General features: G+C 36.4%; 1 protein-coding gene across 5 annotated transcripts in view; it reads left to right on the top strand.

Annotated features, from left to right (window-relative positions):
- The window catches only part of CNKSR2 (connector enhancer of kinase suppressor of Ras 2), a 277,033-nt gene that overhangs the window by 37,363 nt on the left and 220,545 nt on the right, over positions 1-19,125 (top strand). For all 5 annotated transcript variants that reach the window (XM_072818027.1, XM_072818026.1, XM_072818029.1 and 2 more), the window contains exon 2: positions 14,248-14,411. In XM_072818027.1, the coding sequence (XP_072674128.1) occupies positions 14,248-14,411 (164 nt within the window). The remainder of the gene's footprint in view (positions 1-14,247; positions 14,412-19,125) is intronic.

Genomic DNA, 19,125 nt, shown 5'->3' with positions numbered 1-19,125 from the left:
TGACTTATGGTAGGAAAGTGTGTGTGTGTGTGTGTGTGTCTGTGTGTCTGTGTGTGTGTAACAGTGAAGGAAGCTCCAAACAGTGGATATGAAATGCTGAAAAAGATTTGTATTGTATTATGGAACAATCATAGGAGATGTATTGAGATTAGCTTAGCTTCAATAGTGGATGGTACCCTTTGTTTATTCAGTTACTTTTATGCTGGAGTTTTCTTTTGTAGAAGTTATTTCAGTCAGAATTCATGAGTTGCATATGTCTGAATTAAAATGATCAGGTGTCACTTCTAAAACCAGTTTTTATCTATTACCATACTGTTTTCTGAAATCCCCATTTTAAAAGTTAGTTCTATATTACCACATTTTCCTGTTGATTTTTATTTGTAATTCAGGAGACTGTGCATTTAGTTCTAAACAGCATAGGTTCTACTTGTAGGTCTTTTCCTTACCTTCTTTTACCAGGAAGAAAGAAGAGTGGTGTAGATCAGTGCAGAGGAATAACATGGCCAGAGAAAGGACATGTTTGGGAAAGCTGTATGCTTCAACTCACATAGCTGAAATGACAGATAAAGTGTGAAGGTGCTGAGCAGGAAAATGAGTTCTGGACAAGGATGATCCTTTCTTTGGCAAAAGGCAAACTGGCCACAAGTAAGTGTTCTTCTACACATTGAAGCCAGAGAACTTTTAAGAACACAAGTCTGAACACAGCCTTCAGTCATGCTGGCTTTCTTTCAGTGCCCCACACTCCATTCTATCTCCTACCCCTGTGTTTTTGCTGTTATCAGAATCTAATGCCCTTCCCTCCCTCTTTGCCTTATTGACGCCCACTTTTCCATATGTCAGTTCTTGCCACACTCCCTCAAGGGTAGGTTTGGTCAAATCCCCCCATGATAGGCTTTGGGAGCACCGTGCACAGGCACCTTTCCTTCCCTTCCATTTCCTTGCCATGGTGACTTGTACAGTTCTTTACTCCTTGTACTTCTTTCCCAGTAAGCTCAATGAAGGAAGAGACCATGTCCATTTGTACTCACTGTCTTATTCATACTCCCTAAAATACTGCTTACTTTGTTACTAGTCATTTGATAAATATTTGTTGAATGAATAAATGGAAGTTGATATCAGGAATTAGAAAAGCACTGGAGTAGAGATCCTGATCGGGGGTACAGGAAAAAGGGAGAGATTCCATAGCTCAGCAAGCTAGCTGGTAAGATGCAAGTCACATTGAGATCTGTGTTGTGGTGGAAGTATAAGGAATGGGTAGTTACTGATTTAGGAAGCTGATTTAAATCTGAAGAAATCATTCATACTAAGGAAAGATAAGGGCTAAGATAAACCAAGATTAGATGTGTCTCCAGAAGAAAAGTTGGATAAGGAAGTTTTCCTCTCTTTAATGGCACGACTCCAGGGTGTCCCCACCACTAACTCCATCTCCTCCCACCCCCTACAAGAGACAACCCCCTTCTTCACATGAGCATGTCCTCCCTGCAGGAAAGGACTCTGTCCCAACATTCAAACAGGATTGATAAAATCTTTGTACTACTATACTTTCTAATTTTATCTGGATGGCATTGGGTACAAAATTCTTTTTTTTTCCTCTTGGTTTGTCTAATGCATGATTTTTTAAATAAAATTTAAAATTCACACATAGCTGAAAATTTTTTGGCATGTCTTAACATTCAGCAGTGTTGTTTAGACATTAAATGAAAAAGTAAAATGGCAGCTGTATTAACAAGTCCAATTGTGATTAGGCAAAAAAAATTTTTTTAAGTAGGTTCTATGCCTAATGTGGGGCTTCAACTCAACCCCAAGATCAAGGGTTGAATGCTCTACAAACTGAGCCAGCCAGGTGCCCTTAGACAAATTATTTTTCATGATGAATTAGCTTGGGTAAGATATCATATTGATGAGTTCTATGTAGGATATACTGAATCTAGTAAATCATTGGCTTTGATGGTTTCTTCATAGGCAATTAAAAGGAAAGTTATGTTTCTGTTAAAGCAATTGGATTACACCTGGACATAGTATGTGTAGTCATACATGATATAGTGATTTACACTTGTGGTGTTCTTATACCCATAATACCTCCCCAAATGCCTAAGTCTAAGTACAGTTTGAAAGTGGAAAGTTTAGGCTATTTAAGATTAATCTGAAAAAAAGATGAATCTATTAGTTAACATTATTTTTCTCATTGTGGCAAAATATGTATAGTTTATAATTTTTACCATTAAAATTTCAATTGTAAGGTACATATAAAATTGAATTTATTATCACTAATTTTTAAGCGTGTAGTTCAATGATGTTTAAATGCATTTGCATTGTTGTGTTACTGTCACCACCATCTATCCACAGAACTCTTTTCATCTTGCAAAACTGGAACTCTCTACCCCTTAAACACTAATTCCTTATTCCCCTTGGAAACCACCCTTCTACTTTATGTCTTTATGAATTCCAGGTACCTCATGTAGGTGGAATCATTCAGTATTTGCCCTTTTTGTGACCTGTTTATTTCACTTAGCATAATGACTTCTTGATTCGTCTGTCTTACAGCATGTATCAGAATTGTCTAACTTTTTAAGACTGAATAATATTGCATTATATCTATATACACACACATACTATGTATTGTTTGTCCATTTGTCTGTGGACACTTGGGATGCTTCCTTTTGGCTGTTGTGAATATCGCTGCTATGAACGTGGGTGTACAGATATCTTTTCAAGACCTTGTTTTTCAATTCTTTTGGATATATATCCAGAAGTGGAATTGCTGGATCATATAGTAGTTCTGATTTTACATTTTTGTTTAGAGTAACTACCATACTGTTTTTCATAGCATTTGCACCATTTTACATCCCACTAACACTATATAAGAATTCCAGTCTATTCACATCTTTGCCAATGCTTATCATTTTCTAGGTTTATTATTTTTTAGATTTTTTGGAGGGGGAGGAGGGGAGTTTGTTGTTAGTATAGTAGCCATCTAATGGAAGTGAGGTGATATCTCATTGTGATTTTGACTCGCATTTCCTTAATGATTAGTGATGTTGAGCATCTTTTCATGGGCTTATTGGTCATCTGTATATCTTCTTTGGAGAAATATCTGTGTAAGATTTTTTTTGCCATTTTTATTTGAGTAGTTTATTTTCATTGCTGTTAAAATGAAATTATAGGAATTCTTTATATATTATCAATATTAGTCCCCCATCAGATTTATTATTTGCAGATATCTTCTCCCATTCTGTGGGTTGCCCTTTTCTCTGTTTATAGCATCCTCTACTAAATAAAAGTTTTTAATCTTGATAAAGTTATTTTATCTATTTTTTTGTTTTGTTTCCTGTGACATACTTTTTAAAGTCAAAATCTAAAAACATGCTTTTCAAGATATGAAGTATGGCAATGTGTGTCTTTCATTTTATTTTATTTTTTAAGTAGGCTCCATGTTCAGTGTGGGGCTTGAACTCATGACCCCAAGATCAAGAGTCACATGCTCTACCAACCGAGCCAGCCAGGTACCCCAGAACTCTCTCATTTTATATTGTCATTATGTTGAATAAACATACAGTATGCATCTCCAAAACATCTTGGGCACCTTTTGACTAAAACTATCAGTTTTCCAAAGATGATTCAAATACAACTCACCTGTTTATTTCTTACCATTATAAAAGAGAAACCCTGCTAGCTATTTTCTCCATAGTAGTATAACCCCCGTTGATAAATTGTAACCTCTTTAAAGCCAGTAAATACAAATATTTTTATGATAACAAGTTGTTATTTGGAATACAATATAATTTTTGGAAAAAATACATTTCAGCATTGCTGTATGAAGCAGTCCAATGGGAACTTGTATTTATTGAAGCTGTTTATTGAAGGCAGTGTTCATTATATCACACAAGGATTTCTTCCCTTAAGATGTCTTTTTTTCTAGTTTTAGTATCAGGAATGGATGAGTTTCTCTGAAAAGCTGGCTTGCTTTTATCTAATGAATATTTTTAACTATGTACCTAATGCTATTTTCCTCTTTATCATCTTCTAGATAATTCTCAGCCAGTGTTCTAGCTCTTCCCACACTTTAGCAAGTGTAGTGTTCTTCATTGGTATGAATTTCTTGTATTACCATTATTTCTGGCTCCAATTTCATGACTAATGGTATTTTCCTTTAACTATATTTTTCTCATCTACTTTTAATTTGTGTTACCTTTCTGAATCGTGCATGGGTGGGTGTGTAAACAGCATACTGGAATCCATTTTGATACAAAGTATAATTTAAATACATGTTTTTCAAAACAATATATTTAAAGTTTTAAATGGAAAATGAAAAAATATTATTGGCATAACATCTTTTGGTATGGTACAGGGGATCAGTTTAGGAACAATCCTTTTAAGGATTGAAAACAACCCTTTCCACCCTTCCTCAACTTCCTCTAATTTAGTTCAGGCTTTAAGGGCAGGGATTTGGAGTCAGACTTGGGTGTTGACCTTGCCTTACTATTTATTAAGCTGTGGGATTCTGCGTATGGTCTCTAAAATCTCAATTTTTTATCTGTAAAATCAAGATAACAATATGTAATTTAGAAGATTGTTCTAAGGATTGAATGAGAAAATATTTGTGAAGTGCTTGAAATAGTGCTTGGCACATGGTGAGCACAAAAAAATAAATGGAAGGTATTACTGTTAATCATCAGTTCTTCCATTTGGAAATAATGGAAGATTATTGCCAGCTTAGTATTTTCTAGAAGAAATTAGGACAGAGTAAATGAGAACAGGCCCAGAAGAAAATTACCCTTCTTTTTCTCGATTTTATTTGGTTTTATTAGAATTCTCATGGAAAGAAATCATATACTATTTGTTATAGAGCAACTGCTTGCTTGTAGGAGGAGGGTGACTAAAGGATGACACTGAGAAACATAGGAAGAGGAGTCCTCAAGGGAGCATGTATTGCATTGATTTCAGTGACATCTGAAAACTGTATGCAGTGTTACTCATTTCATTCATTTGAATGCAGCCTCAGGTTAGATGTCAGCCAGGTTTTGTGCTCTGTGTTCAATTCATCAGAGTATATTAGCATGGAATTCAATTAGTCCTTTATAATTGTTTTTTTAGAGTGGGGGAGAGGCAGAGGGCAAAGGAGAGAGAGAATCTCAAGCAGGTATCATGCCCAGTGAGAGCCTGACACAGGGCTTGATCTCATGACCCTGAGATCATGACTGGAGCCAAAATCAAGAATTGGACACTTAACTGACTGAGCCACCCAGGCGCCCCCAGTCCTTGGTAGTTTTAAATAATTTCTTTCATATAGGTCTGGAAGAGTATGATTTTATTAGTCACTTTATTGTTAAGATACATTTTTTTAGTCTTGAAATAGTCTGATATAGTAAAAATAGTTTGAAATTCAGAATCCTCTGGGACTAGGTTTTAATCCTTGATCTGCCAGTCAGTTACTCACTATTTAAACTTAGGAAGCTACTTAATTCACAAGGGTTTTGTTCCTTCATTTCTAAAATTGGTATCACAATAGTCCCTTTGACTGGCATGACACCTCCCTATCTACTCTCCATCCTCACCAATACTGCATAATCTCCTGAAAGAATATTCCACACATAAGCCCTCCACTTTCTCCCCCATAAACTCTATGTCCTGTCTGACTTCTATTTCAATCATTATAATACTCTCTGGTGAAAGTCACTGATAATCTCCTAATTGTCAAATTCAAAGTGGGCTTTGAACTCTAGTAATCTGATCCATAGGTTGGAGAGTTCTTTTGTTTTTTGTTTTTGTATTGTTTTGTTTTGTTTACCACAGTCCTTTACTGCCAGTCTTGAAACATTTTCTTCCATTGGCTTCGATGACACCACCCTTTCATTTTTTTTCATTCCTTTCTGGCTACACTTCCTTAGTTTTCTTTGTATGTTTGCCTGTAGCAAGCCTTTCTATTTGGGGTTTTCTTAAAGTTCAGTTCTAAATCCTCTTTTCACTCTACTCATTTTCCTTGTTTAGTCTCAGTAACACTCATTGCTTCAATTTTCTACCTAGATGCCAGTGACTTTCAAATATATTTCCCCAGAACAGACTTTTGACTGACTACTCAACATTGCTTACCTGCCTGTCTCAAAGAAACTATAATCTCAGTATGTCCAGGAGAGAGCCAGCTACCCTTAACTACGTCTTTGGTGTTTCCATTGTCTATGAATAATGCTACTGTTAATCCATTTCTGTAATCCAGAAATATAGGCATCATCTTCCTTCCTATGGCCACCCCTCCATCATATCTAATCCAGTATTAACTCCCGCATGGTTTATCTTCTTTCCAGTCTTATCTTCCTTTCCTGCCATGATCCTTGGACAAACTACTAGCATCTAATAATTACATTATTTCGCATGTAACCCAACCTGCCTCTCTTGGCAGCTTCCAATTCATTTGCTATACTACAGCTGAAGTAGTGTTCACAAAACATGGAATAATTTTAATGCTGCCTCTTTCAAATCCTTCAGTCCCTTCCATTGCTCTTAGGGTCACACTGCATCATCTCACCCCTGGGCTGTTTCTCTAACCCTATCCTGCTCCATTCTATTATCTCTGTATTACAGCCAAACTACTTTCAGTTTTTCCAATGTGCGGTATTCCTTTTTGTAGCACAGGGTCTTTGCATATGTGTTTCTTTTGCCTGCATTGCCCATTCCTCCTCTTTGCCTAGGTAGCAATTTTTAAGCTTATGAATCATAATGTAGCCATTGATTCCTCAAGTAAACCTTCCATTCCTGACTTGTTACTCCAGCATAGGGTTAAGTCTCCTTTTTTGTTTCTCACAGCACAGTGTATTTTCTTCCTTCATACCAGTTATTATGGCCAGAATTTATACATCTGTTTTGTCAATTAAATGATTAATGATTAATGGTCATCTTCAGTATTATATAAACTCCAGAAAGTCAGTGGCCATGTCAGTCTTTGCTCAGCATGTGATTCCCAGTGCCTAGCACATAGTAATCACCTCTATAAATATTGATTAAATAAAGGACTGACTATGTATCAGATGCTCTCTGTGCTCAGTGCTGTATGAAGGAATCAGTGATGCTACCCTTCAGGGTTCTCTAATCTGTTGGGGGGAATAAGACACTAACACAAAGATTACAACAAAACAGCATGAGTAATAAGTACCATAAGTGTAATATCTGTAGATTTAAAGAGAAGAGAGATCCATCTGATTTAATGATCAAGACCTGACAGGATTTCAACAACTAAATATGTAGAATATGTAAATATTCTTCTGGTAATAGGAAAAGTTGAGTTGTTCAGTTTGGCTGCAGCATAGGATATATGAATGTGTAAGAGATAATGTCAGAAAAAAATAGTTTGGGGCCAGAACTTGGAGGCTCTTGAATGCTTGAGTGAAAGATACAAGGCTAGATGGCCTTAAGCTTCCTTAAACAAACCAGCAAATAAAAAATGATTATCTATTAAGTCCTAAACTGAAAGACATCACTAATCTGTAGGTTTGCAACTAATTTCTTATGCTTGGTCTACCTGTGATTTTTATTAAAGTTATTTTTCTATTAATAAAATATTCTTAGCAAAGACTGTGAAGATTTGGCAAAGAGATAGTTTCAGTGTTACTTAAAACTATCTGAAGTGGACTGTTAATTTGAGGGAGAAAGTGTTATCGTCGAAAAATATTTTATATGAATTCTTAAGTATATAATAGCTTAAGCTTTGTGATAAAACTAGTCTTTGTTTACTGAACACATCATTAAAATCATTTAGATTGTTTTTAAAAATGAAAATATGTAAGTGCAGATTAACTAATAATACATAGTTTATTTCATGTTTATATAAAGAGCATTTTAAATGCTCTTGTAACCTATCCTAAAATAGGTTAACTTGTCACCTATCCTAAAATTCACTTTGAGAAAAACTGCTTGCCCAGCTGCTTTACCACATTATGAATTCAAAACTTTAGAAATTAAAAATTATAAACCATTCAAACATTGTTTTGTGTGATGTGCATATTTTAAGGTTGCTATCTCAGATTACCATATATCAGTATTTTAAAACTGAGCACTTTTAAGCAACTTGATAGTGTGTCCATGGGTTACTTTGTCCTCTTTAGTTGACCTTGGTGTAGTGTATCACTGGATACATTTTAAGTACTTTTTTGTGAGTATTCTGATTTGATACGTCATAACAAAAACTCAATTTTTATGTAGTCAAATATATCTGTCTTTTTTCTTTAAAGTTTCTGGCTCCCATTTGATACAGAACCAGATTTCTTCTAGTACCTTTTTATTTTTTAACATTCAATCTTGAGTCTGTTAGGTGGTTGCCACTGTCTCCTGGTTTCAATGCTGATAAAGTTTTCTTCTTTACTTCTGCTTTCTCTTGGTCATTTTGTAGGGAGGGGAGTTTTAAACCAGACATTTCTTTGAAATTCATTTTGAAGTTGCCTGGCATTTAAAATCTACTCTGGTTTAAAATGAAGAAAGTCAATCGGAGAAGGACAAACATTATATGTTCTCATTCATTTGGGGAATATAAATAATAGTGAAAGGGAATATAAGGGAAGGGAGAAGAAAAGAAATGTGAGGGAAATATCAGAAAGGGAGACAGAACATAAAGACTTCTAACTCTGGGAAACGAACTATGGGTGGTGGAAGGGGAGGAGGGCGGGGGGTGGGGGTGAGTGGGTGACGGGCACTGAGGGGGACACTTGACGGGATGAGCACTGGGTGTTATTCTGTATGTTGGTAAATTGAACACCAATAAAAAATTAATTTATTAAAAAAAATGAAGAACCAGAAACAGATTGTAAGGAAGTTGAATTCTTTAGAGAAATTGAACAATCGTATATTGTTACCCAGTCAAGATTTTTTTTAGTCTCTTAAAAACAACATTAAATTATTAGAGAAACAAAGTAGGTCTGAGAAGAGTAGATACGACAACAACTTGGGCTTCTCAGAAGTCCTCCAGAGACCACAGGCAGTGACTGGTTTTCTAATGCATCAGTCTACATACCCTGTATCCTATAACAGCTTCTTGGGGGAGAATTGTATTCATAGCCTTTCAGCTCTGCCATCAACAGAGCAAAGGAGTCTTTTCAAAGGTAGTTAAATGCATTAGTGTACACTGCCCCAAACTTAGTAGGTGTTTAATAAATAGTTGCTGAATAGAATGCTGGAAACACTGTTCCCTGGTCTGGATCTTTTATATCAAACACCATGAGAAAACATCAGAAGGAAGATTTTTCAGTGAAATTTGGAGTTTAATAGTATTTTCCAAATGTTTGTAAATACACTGGAGTATTTACAAGAGTAAATACACTTTTACTTACTAAGTAAGAGTGATGGGCAGCTCATCTCTGAATTACAACAAGAATTATAAGGCTAGGGCAGCCTGGGTGGCTCAGTGGTTTAGCACCGCCTTCAGCCCAGGGTGTGATCCTGGAGACCCCGGATCAAGTCCCACGTTGGGCTCCCTGCATGGAGCCTGCTTCTTCCTCTACCTGTGTCTCTGCCTCTCTTTCTCTGTGTGTGTCTCTCATGAATAAATAAATAAAATCTTTTAAAAAAAGAATTATAAGGCTATATCATCTGAGAACTATATCGGAATTGTTAAATTTTAACTACATAAGTTCTAGAGCAAAATATCATTTTTCTAGAATAGTTCAGAAATTTGATCTACTAAATATTCTGGGTATCTGTTAAGTAGCTTGTATAATGATATAGGTTAGCCAGTTTTCCAATAATTAAAATACAATAAAGTCATTTAGTGCCAAAATGCTATTGAATATAATTTCATCCTTTTCAGATGGTTTAGGAAGTATCATAAGATCTAAAATAGGAATTATCTTTTGCTAGATCATTTATTGTTATATACTATAGAAGTATATAACTTCTATATAGAAGCACATAGAAGAAGTATATAACTTCTATATAGAAGTGCATAGAAGAAAAGTATGGTTATATGAACTTTCTGTCAGTTCATAATGTAGAAAATGCTTTTATTGTCTATAGTAATTGTTGCAGTTGATACACAAATGCTAACTGATCATAACATTCAAGACCCCTTCCCCCAAAAAAGCCTTAAAAATAATAAAAAAGATTTTTGAATTTAAACCTTTTGGCAGGAAGACTCTTTGACATTTTTGAATTGGGCACTGGCTTGATCAAAGAGTGTTTTGAAAGATCTGACAGTGATAGACTGGACAGACTGCTGCCAGGGGGAGCAGATGGGCTTCGGGGCAGACTTCAGCACAAGGAAGCTGGTGACAATGAGATCAGAAATGAAAGGACAGAACAAGAGCTATTTTAAATGAAGAAATAATGTTTCTTACTAACTGACAAGATAAGAGATTAAATTGGGGAATCATCTAAGATGATTCTGAGACTAGAAAAATGGTGGTAGAAATAGAGAAATAACTTGCTTAGGAGAATGAGATTGTAAATGAGGCAATTGAGTCTGGTGTGATTTTGGTCTTTGATGATCTTGTAAAAAAGCAGTGTCAGTGAAATAAAAAAAAAGGGACTGAAAACTACATTAAAATTAAGACTTTCTGCCTCAAATTATCATTCATGTATTTGAGTCCAGCAGAAGGATACTGGGTTAATATCTGCTTGTTTTAATTTCTTGACTTTATTTTGCAGAAGGGACCAAGGTCCTCACAAATCTTCATTTGTTGATCTTTGTTCTTCACAGTAAATAGTGGCAATTGGAACTCTTAAAAATGAATTTACATTTTTATTTTTTGCTGTAAATATTAGAGTGTTCTGTATATATAAGAGCACATGTATTATGTATAAAATGGTGTAAAAAGTAAAATTTCCTGGAGCAGGGATAGAGTCATCTTCATAATACCGTTTTCTAAGTGGATTTTTAAGATTTTGAACATTAGGGCGCCTAGGTGGCTCAGTCAGTTAAGTGTCCAACTCTTGGTTTCATCTGAGGTCGTGCTCTCCTAGTCCTGGGACCCAGCCCTGCCTCAGGTGCCACATTCAGTGCAGAATCTAATTCAGATTCTGTCTCCTTCCTCCTCTGCCCCTCCCCACTCACACATGCTCTCTCTCAAATAAAAAATTTTAAAAAAGATTTTAAACATTAAATATAATAATTTGCACCTTTTGTATCTATGTCCACATATAGTGGATTAATTTATTTACTCCATCTTTTGTAATATTGTTGATTTACTAGAAATTTGTATATCCTTAGGACGTTTTCAAATGTCATCATTTTGTTAATGATTAATTATTTTTGGAACATCTGTCTAGATCCATGATTATGTTCATTCCTCTTCCCTGCAGATGATGGAAAGCAGTATAATTCGCTGAAAAAATCAAAGACGCATGTCATAGTAATGATTTCAAACCTTCTTTTTAATTGTTTTAAGGCATGGTTTTAGACAAAATGATGCATATAGTTTGTTTAATATCTCATTTAACAAAAGTGCACAATCTTCTTCATGGTATGCTTGTGTGGTTTAGAGTATTGATCAAAATTTATTTTCTGTATGTTTTCTTAAGAATAATAGCAATTTGTAAATGAAAGTTATAAAATTTACTTATAATCATTTAGAACATAGGTCAACAAGAAAGGATACAATTTGGTGGAAAGTAAAGAAATAATTCGTGTCACATTAGAGCTTAAAAAAAAGAGGTAGATAATGACACTTTTAAAATCTGGTATGGGGCAATGGGTGGCTCAGTGGTTAAGCATCTGCCTTTGCTCAGGTTGTGATCCTGGAGTCCTGGGACCAGGCCCCCATCGGGCTCCCTGCAGGGAACCTGCTTCTCCCTCTGCCTATATCTCTATGTCCTTCTCTGTGTTTCTCATGAATAAACAAAATCCTTTTAAAAAATAATATAAAATCTGGTATATTATTTGTTCTCATGTATTGAATAAATGTTACAGTTTTGAAGACTAGTCATAATCACTGAAGAACTTCTCATTCTTGAAAATGGGACAGCTCTACTTTAAATAAAATAGTTTGAGTGAGTAAGGCGGTTTTAGCTGTTACATGTATGCTGTGTAGACCTTAGAATGATGAAGTTTGGGCCTTTAGCCCAATATTATAACATATTCATTTTTGTGATTTTTGTAGATGGCTTTTTAGCTTTTTAGACCATATTTTCTCCATACACAGATTTGAGATGTTGATTTTGACCTTTCAGTCAAAACAAAAACTCTAAAATATTATAAGGTCATTTATTATTTATAATTCAGGTAAGAAAACATGTATATAAAAGGACCTTAGAGTTCATAGATATGCATATTGACACAAAGTGATAGTCTTATAATTTTATTATAATATCCTAGCTGTATATTTGCCAAATATTTTACATTTTAAATATAGGAGCCAAGATACTTCCTATACTATGGGGTAATATAGCTTGATAGTTAAATTAGGCACCAGTTAATGAGATCTCTCCCTTATTTCTCCCCTGCCACATATTATGTCACTTGGTCTGTAACCGTAATAAGGATGCTGATGGCATTGATGCTCTAGGAGATCCTTTATCATTCCTTTACTCAAAATGTTGTCTCCTGTTATTCTGCAATGTATTAAGACATGAGTGTCTCAAAATGCCATGTACCAAATGTTCTTTCTCTCCACTCTCATTTTTAGATTTAGCTCTTACTTAAAATGTTCCTGATTTTCTCTGACCAGGTGATACATAATAAAATTACATGTTGATTTGTTCATTTTACACTTATCGATTCCTACTCTGTGTTAGTCACTATGCTAAGCCCTGGATTTTCATTCAGAAGACACAGTTCCCACCTTCACAGAATTTCCAAAGTATTGAGCATATGGAGATGAGAACAAACTATAATACAATGTGGCTATTGTTGTAATGAAGGTCTGTACTGTAGAGTGGGAGATTGGGAAGTGTAGAGTGTGTCTGGAATGAGTGAATAGGAAGGCAAAGTCAAGATTGGGAAGGGCCTTGAACACTGTATAAAGGAATTCAGATTTTATTTTGTCATAAATATGAGGAAACTGAAAAGTCTTGAGATAAAGAATGGCATCAGAATTTTTATGTCGGGAGAGATGAATTGAAAGGGATAGTGACTTGCAGCAGGAAACTCATAAAACTGCATTAGTCTAGATGAGAGATATTTGTGACCTGATTTAAGATTAAGACCTTTTAGTTTTTGGTAATTACCTCATTTTCTTGGTACTCCTTACTTAAAATCTGGAGAGAAGTAATCTTGTTAATCCTGTTCACCATTTGTTCATCTTTTGTATCAGGTTATTTCATAGGCAGGTGAAGCTGACCCAATCTATAGCCTGTCTTTTCACTTATGAAGTGCCCTGAGTAATCTTGAAAAATGTATATCCAGTCTGGATTTCACATTTGTATTTGAGTGAAATCTAAATGTTAATGTATTAGGGAATACATTGCAGGTGAGGTAAAAAGGTAAGGGGCTTGTGTCTGAAGGGAATAACAAACAAGTGGGGAATACAGGATTAAAGAAATCAAGGAAAGTTTTTTGTTGTGTTTATTTTGTTTTTTAAGATGGCAGAGGTTCTAATATAGGAGCTGATGGCTAGGAAATGGCTAAAATAAGAGAGTGTTTAACTTTTTTAATTGTTGAAGTAGTGTTAAGGTGGCAGAAGATGGGGTTCCAGAGAGCACAGGAAGATCAATAAGTCTTCTATAGGAAGGAAAGATAACTTTCCCTCTGCAGTGGAGTTAGAAAAGAAAGGAGGAGTGAGGTATAGGTAAGGTTAGAAGTGGGGAGAACCTGCTTGTTAGCACACTTAATGAAATAGGCAACAAAGAGAACTAATTGAGAAGTGAGGTAAAGATTTCCAATAATTGGGATCCCTGGGTGGCGCAGCGGTTTAGCCCCTGCCTTTGGCCCAGGGCTCGATCCTGGAGACCCGGGATCAGATCCCATATTGGGCTCCTGGTGCATGGAGCCTGCTTCTCCCTCTGCCTATGTCTCCGCCTCTCTCTCTGTGTGTGTGTGTGTGTGTGTGTGTGTGACTATCATAAATAAATAAAAATTAAAAAAAAAAGATTTCCAATAATTGCTGAGGAAAATTCAGAGAGGAACCTAGCAACTAGGAATATCATGGAGTGGGGTTTTTTTCTTCCTGCCATCCATTTGTGGGCTGAAAAAAATGGATGATTGAACTAGTCCAGAGTTGGAGTGGACTTAGCTTGTGACTTGATAGGAGTTAAGCTTATTTTGTTTTATTTTTTCTGTGTGTTTGGTTCACCTGGTTTTTCATTCTGGTCTTCCATAATTTTCTTCTGCAGGTCTTGATGACTGTCTACAGCAGTACATTAAGAACTTCGAGAGGGAGAAGATCAGTGGGGACCAGCTGCTGCGCATTACACACCAAGAGCTAGAGGATCTGGGGGTCAGCCGCATTGGCCATCAGGAGCTCATCTTGGAAGCAGTCGATCTTCTATGTGCACTGGTAAGGACATTAACTGGTGCAAAGGGAAACTTGCATTATGTCCTTCTAAAATCTTTTCCTTTTTTAGTTTATTTCCTTCTTTTTTCTTCTCTATTTAAAAATAATTTACATGCAAGTAGGAAAAACTCCCCTAATTCTCAACTGATTGGAAATGGTATTTTCCTCCTTTGTTAAATTTGGTATATAATATACTGCCAAATTAAAAATTAAAGAGGCTTATAACTCAACCAGTGATATTACATTTAGTTACTTCAGAAACTTTATGTTAGAGCTCACTAAGGGAGGTTTCACAGCATCATTTGGAATATACAATTGTATATAATCAGTTATAAAGTCCATTTCCTTCTAAAAGTTTTGATTTAGTTTCTTAAATATTAAGAAATCCTATTTTAGAAAAATCACTCTTAAAATAATCAAATTATTTGAATGTTCTAAGTGTATACATCCAGTAAAAATTGAGTATTGTACATTATATGGTTACTTTTGTCAACATACGAGAGAAATCAAGTGTCAAAATAATCCTACAAGATTCTGATAATAAATTAAATATTCTGAAAGGAACATAGATATTTTTTTCTGTGTTAGGTAAGATGACACCTGATTGGTTTTAAATTCTTACAGATATTTGTAAAGGGGCTAGAACTACAACGAGAAAAAATACATCAGTATAATAATATAATAATCTGTGATTTAAATTTGGCTCAGTCCATTACTGACACTTGTGGGCAAGTAATTTCATCATAATCTTGGTTTGTTTATTTATTTTTGTTTTTTAAATCTTTTATTTATGAGAGAGAGAGAGAGAGAGAGAGGTGGGAGCGGCAAGGAGCAGAAGGAAAGGGAAAAAAACAAATGCCCCACTGAGCACAGAGCCTGACGCAGGGCTCAATACGACTCTGAGATCATGACCTGAGCTGAAATCAAGAGATCAAGAGTTGAACACTGAACTGACTGAGCTGCCCAGTAGCCCCACCTTGGTTTTTTATTTTTAAGATTGTATTTATTATTTATGAGAGACACAGAGAGAGAGGCAGAGACATAGGCAAAGGGAGAAGTAGGCTTCCTGCGGGGAACACAATGCGGAACTCGATCCTAGGACCCTGGGATCATGACCTGAGCCAAAGGCAGATGCTCAACCACTGAGCTACTCAGGCACCTCCCACCTTGGGTTTTTAATATAAAATGGAGATAATAACAATTGCCTCTTGGAGGTGTTGTGAAAAGCAAATGAGATGGTATTTGTGTAGTGCCTGGCACACAGTAGGCATTCAATAAGTAGTTAACTATTAAAATGGTGATACGTAATAAGAAATGAGTAGATAATTATACATAATTCAAGAATCAATTAATACACTCAGCACTTGTGTGTCAGATGTAGATGTAGTTCCTGCCCTCTTGAAAAGCCTATGGGGGAGAAGTGACATACAAATAATCACAATATCGTAGTATAATTCGTAAAATAAAAGTATGAGCTAAGTGTATGGGGGCACAGAAGGGAAAACAACTAGCTTTAACTATGGCAGGTGGGTTCGTATTGCAAAAGAGATGATATTTAAGGAGCCTAGGGAAGGATGAGCATGTGTTTGGAAAACAAGAGGGAATGGCACTCCATGTAGATAAAACAACACATGCACAGGCACACAGAATAAAGAGCATGCCTGGTGGGTTTGAACATGGTTATCTATTTGAGATGACAAAAATAAATGGGAAACAGTGGCAGAAAATTAGCCTTAAAAGATAGAATTGAGGGATGCCTGGGTGGCTCAGCAGTTTAGAGCCTGCCTTTGGCCCAGGGCATGATCCTGGAGTCCTGGGATTGAGTCCCACATCAGGCTCCCTGCATGGAGCCTGCTTCTCCCTCTGCCTGTGTGTCTGCCTCTGTGTGTGTGTGTCTCTCTCTCATAAATAAATAAATAAATAAATAAATAAATAAATAAATAAATAATCTTTTTAAAAAATAAAAAATAAAAGATAGAATAGGCCCAGACTACAAAGTACCTAAACATCATGATAAGAGATTTATACTTTCTAGTGTGAATATTGGGAAACCATATAGGAATGATCAAATATTTGTTTAAAAAGGTAGTGAAGAAATGGGTAGGAAATATCAGAAAGGGAGACAGAACATAAAGACTCTTAACTCTGGGAAACGAACTAGGGGTGGTGGAAGGGGAGGAGGGCGGGGGGTTGGGGTGAATGGGTGATGGGCACTGAGGGGGGCACTTGACGGGATGAGCACTGGGTGTTATTCTGTAAGTTGGCAAATTGAACACCAATAAAAATAAATTTATTATAAAAAAAATAAATATAACTACTACAAAAAAAAAAGGTAGTGAAAAGGAGGGAATGGAGTGGGCACAATCTGAAGACCAGATGAACAATTCAGAAGTGTTTTAAATAATCAACTTAGGGGGATCCCTGGGTGGCTCAGCGGTTTAGCGTTTGCCTTTGGCCCAAGGCGCGATCCTGGAGTCCCAGGATTGAGTCCCACATCAGGCTCCCGGCATGGGCCTGCTTCTCCCTCCTCCTGTGTCTCTGCCTCTCTCTGTCTCTATGTCTATCATAAATAAATAAATATTTTAAAAAAATAAGCTATTAGTAGGTTTGAACTAAAGATGTGCAACAGGAATAGAGAGGATCTGATGAATATGAGGAGTGAGATAAAGGGAGGAGTTGAGAAAGTCCATATTTTCTAGCTGCAGAGATAGAGTAGATAATTTTGCAATAATGAAGATGAGCAATAATAGCAAGAACAGATTTAGGTGGGAATATAAATTGAGTTTTAGATTGGTTGGATTTGAGGCATCTCTGAGTTATCCAGAAAAAGATACTCATCAAAAGTTGAACATATGAATTTGGAGTTTGAGAAGTGGCTGAAGATAGAGATTTGGTAGTCTCCAGGATATAAAGATTGAATCCATAGAGAGAGAGGAGATCACCCAGGGAGGGCCTGTAGAATGTAATAAAAAAAGGACTCAGCTCCACACTGGGGATGGGAAGGAAGAAGAGGAGGCTGCAGAGAAGACTTATGGAGTGATTGGAGAAGTATAAAGACAGCTTCAAAAGAAGTGTCACAAAAGCAGTGGGGAATGAGTGTTATTTTCATTAAGGAACATCAATAATATCATCACATTTCACTAAAAGCCAATAGGATAGGCAAGGAAAAACAACCTGACTGAGGGGTACCTAGCTGGCTCACTTGAAGAGGATGCTACTCTTGATTCTCAGGGTCATGAGTTCAAGCCCCATGTTGGGTGTGGAGCCTACTTTTAAAAAATTGTCCTGACTGAAAACAATTTCTAAAGTAGAGTACTATCTGAAACCACATTGATTGAATATTTACCTCCCATTTATACATCTCAGTCTTAACGTTAATTGTCATTTCCTCAAAAATACATTCTCTGATTATTCCCTCACCATTGGTGGAGGTTAACTACTTACTGTTATTCTCTTAACTCTCGTCTCATTTTGTAATTACATATTTATGTGTGTATTTATCAGTTTAATGTCTGATTCTTCTGCTAGACTGTAAGCTTTGTGGGAAAAGTAATTGTGCTTATTAAATACCTAGTGTGTAGCATAGATGCCTGGCAGTAGTGGATGCTGAATAAATATATTTTGCAAGTGGTGTTATAAGAGGCTTGACATGTTTTTCCATGATAGTTTGGGGATCTTCTTATTTCCCCATTCCTGAGATCAGAGAAATCAGCTTAGAGTAGAACACACATTTGCACTCTAACTCATATCAGAATCAGATCACAGAAATCATGCTTGATGTAACAGATATTACTCAAGGTAAGGTAGGAGTCCTCAGTGTTTTTGCATAATGGTCTCCAGATCTGAGTCAGTGCGGCCATGAAGGTACAACAGAAGTGGCTTGGAGATTGATGCATCATCTAGCAGTTCTCTATTTGCCACATCTTTTTTTGAAGAGAGGGAGAGAATGGGGAGGGGCAGAGGGAGAGAGGGAGAATCTTCAGCAGACTCCATGCCCAGCATGGACTCCAGTGTGGGGCTCCATCTCATAACCCTGAGATCATGACCTGGGCTGAAATCAAGAGTCAGATGCTTAACCAGCTGAGCCACCCAGGTGCCCTATTTGCCACCTCTTTTATAACAGTAAATAGTTGGGTATGTCAGAGTTTGAAGTTCAGGATGTTATGTCTCATAAGCAGGACTCCTCAGAGATAAACCACTTGTGTGCTGGGCTTCTAACAAGATTGATGATTACAGCACTACCTACAAGTAGTCTGGACCTCCAGACTTTAGAGTTTGGCCCATGAACAATCTCTGCTGACCTAAACTTGCTTACAAAGATGGCATGAGAGATACATGTCTAGACCATTTCAGTGTTCTCAGCATAGAGCTGTGGTAAATCTCTTAGATGCTGAGTTTTAATTCTTCCATAGTTCTGCATTTAAACACCACAGTGTTGCATCATTTTCTTGGGAAAAACACATTAAATTCATTCTTTCTGTGTTTATTCAGCAATAAATTGGTCACATTCCCCAAAGAGGACAAATATTAAACTTCCCTTCTACCACTTCCTAATGACTATACATCAGTAAGTTAGAAGTGCAGATATCGAGGCACCTGGATGGCTCAGTGGTTGAGCATTGACCTTTGGCTCAGGTCATGATCTCGGGGTCCTAGGATCGAGTCCAACATCCAACTCCCTGCAGGGAGCCTCCTTCTCCCTCTCTGCCTCTCTCTG

This window comes from Canis lupus, chromosome X, assembly GCF_048164855.1.
Source record: "Canis lupus baileyi chromosome X, mCanLup2.hap1, whole genome shotgun sequence".
Taxonomy (NCBI): Eukaryota; Metazoa; Chordata; class Mammalia; order Carnivora; family Canidae; genus Canis; species Canis lupus.
The sequence above is the reverse complement of the archived record's forward strand: the minus strand, read 5'-3'. Positions and strand labels throughout refer to the sequence as shown.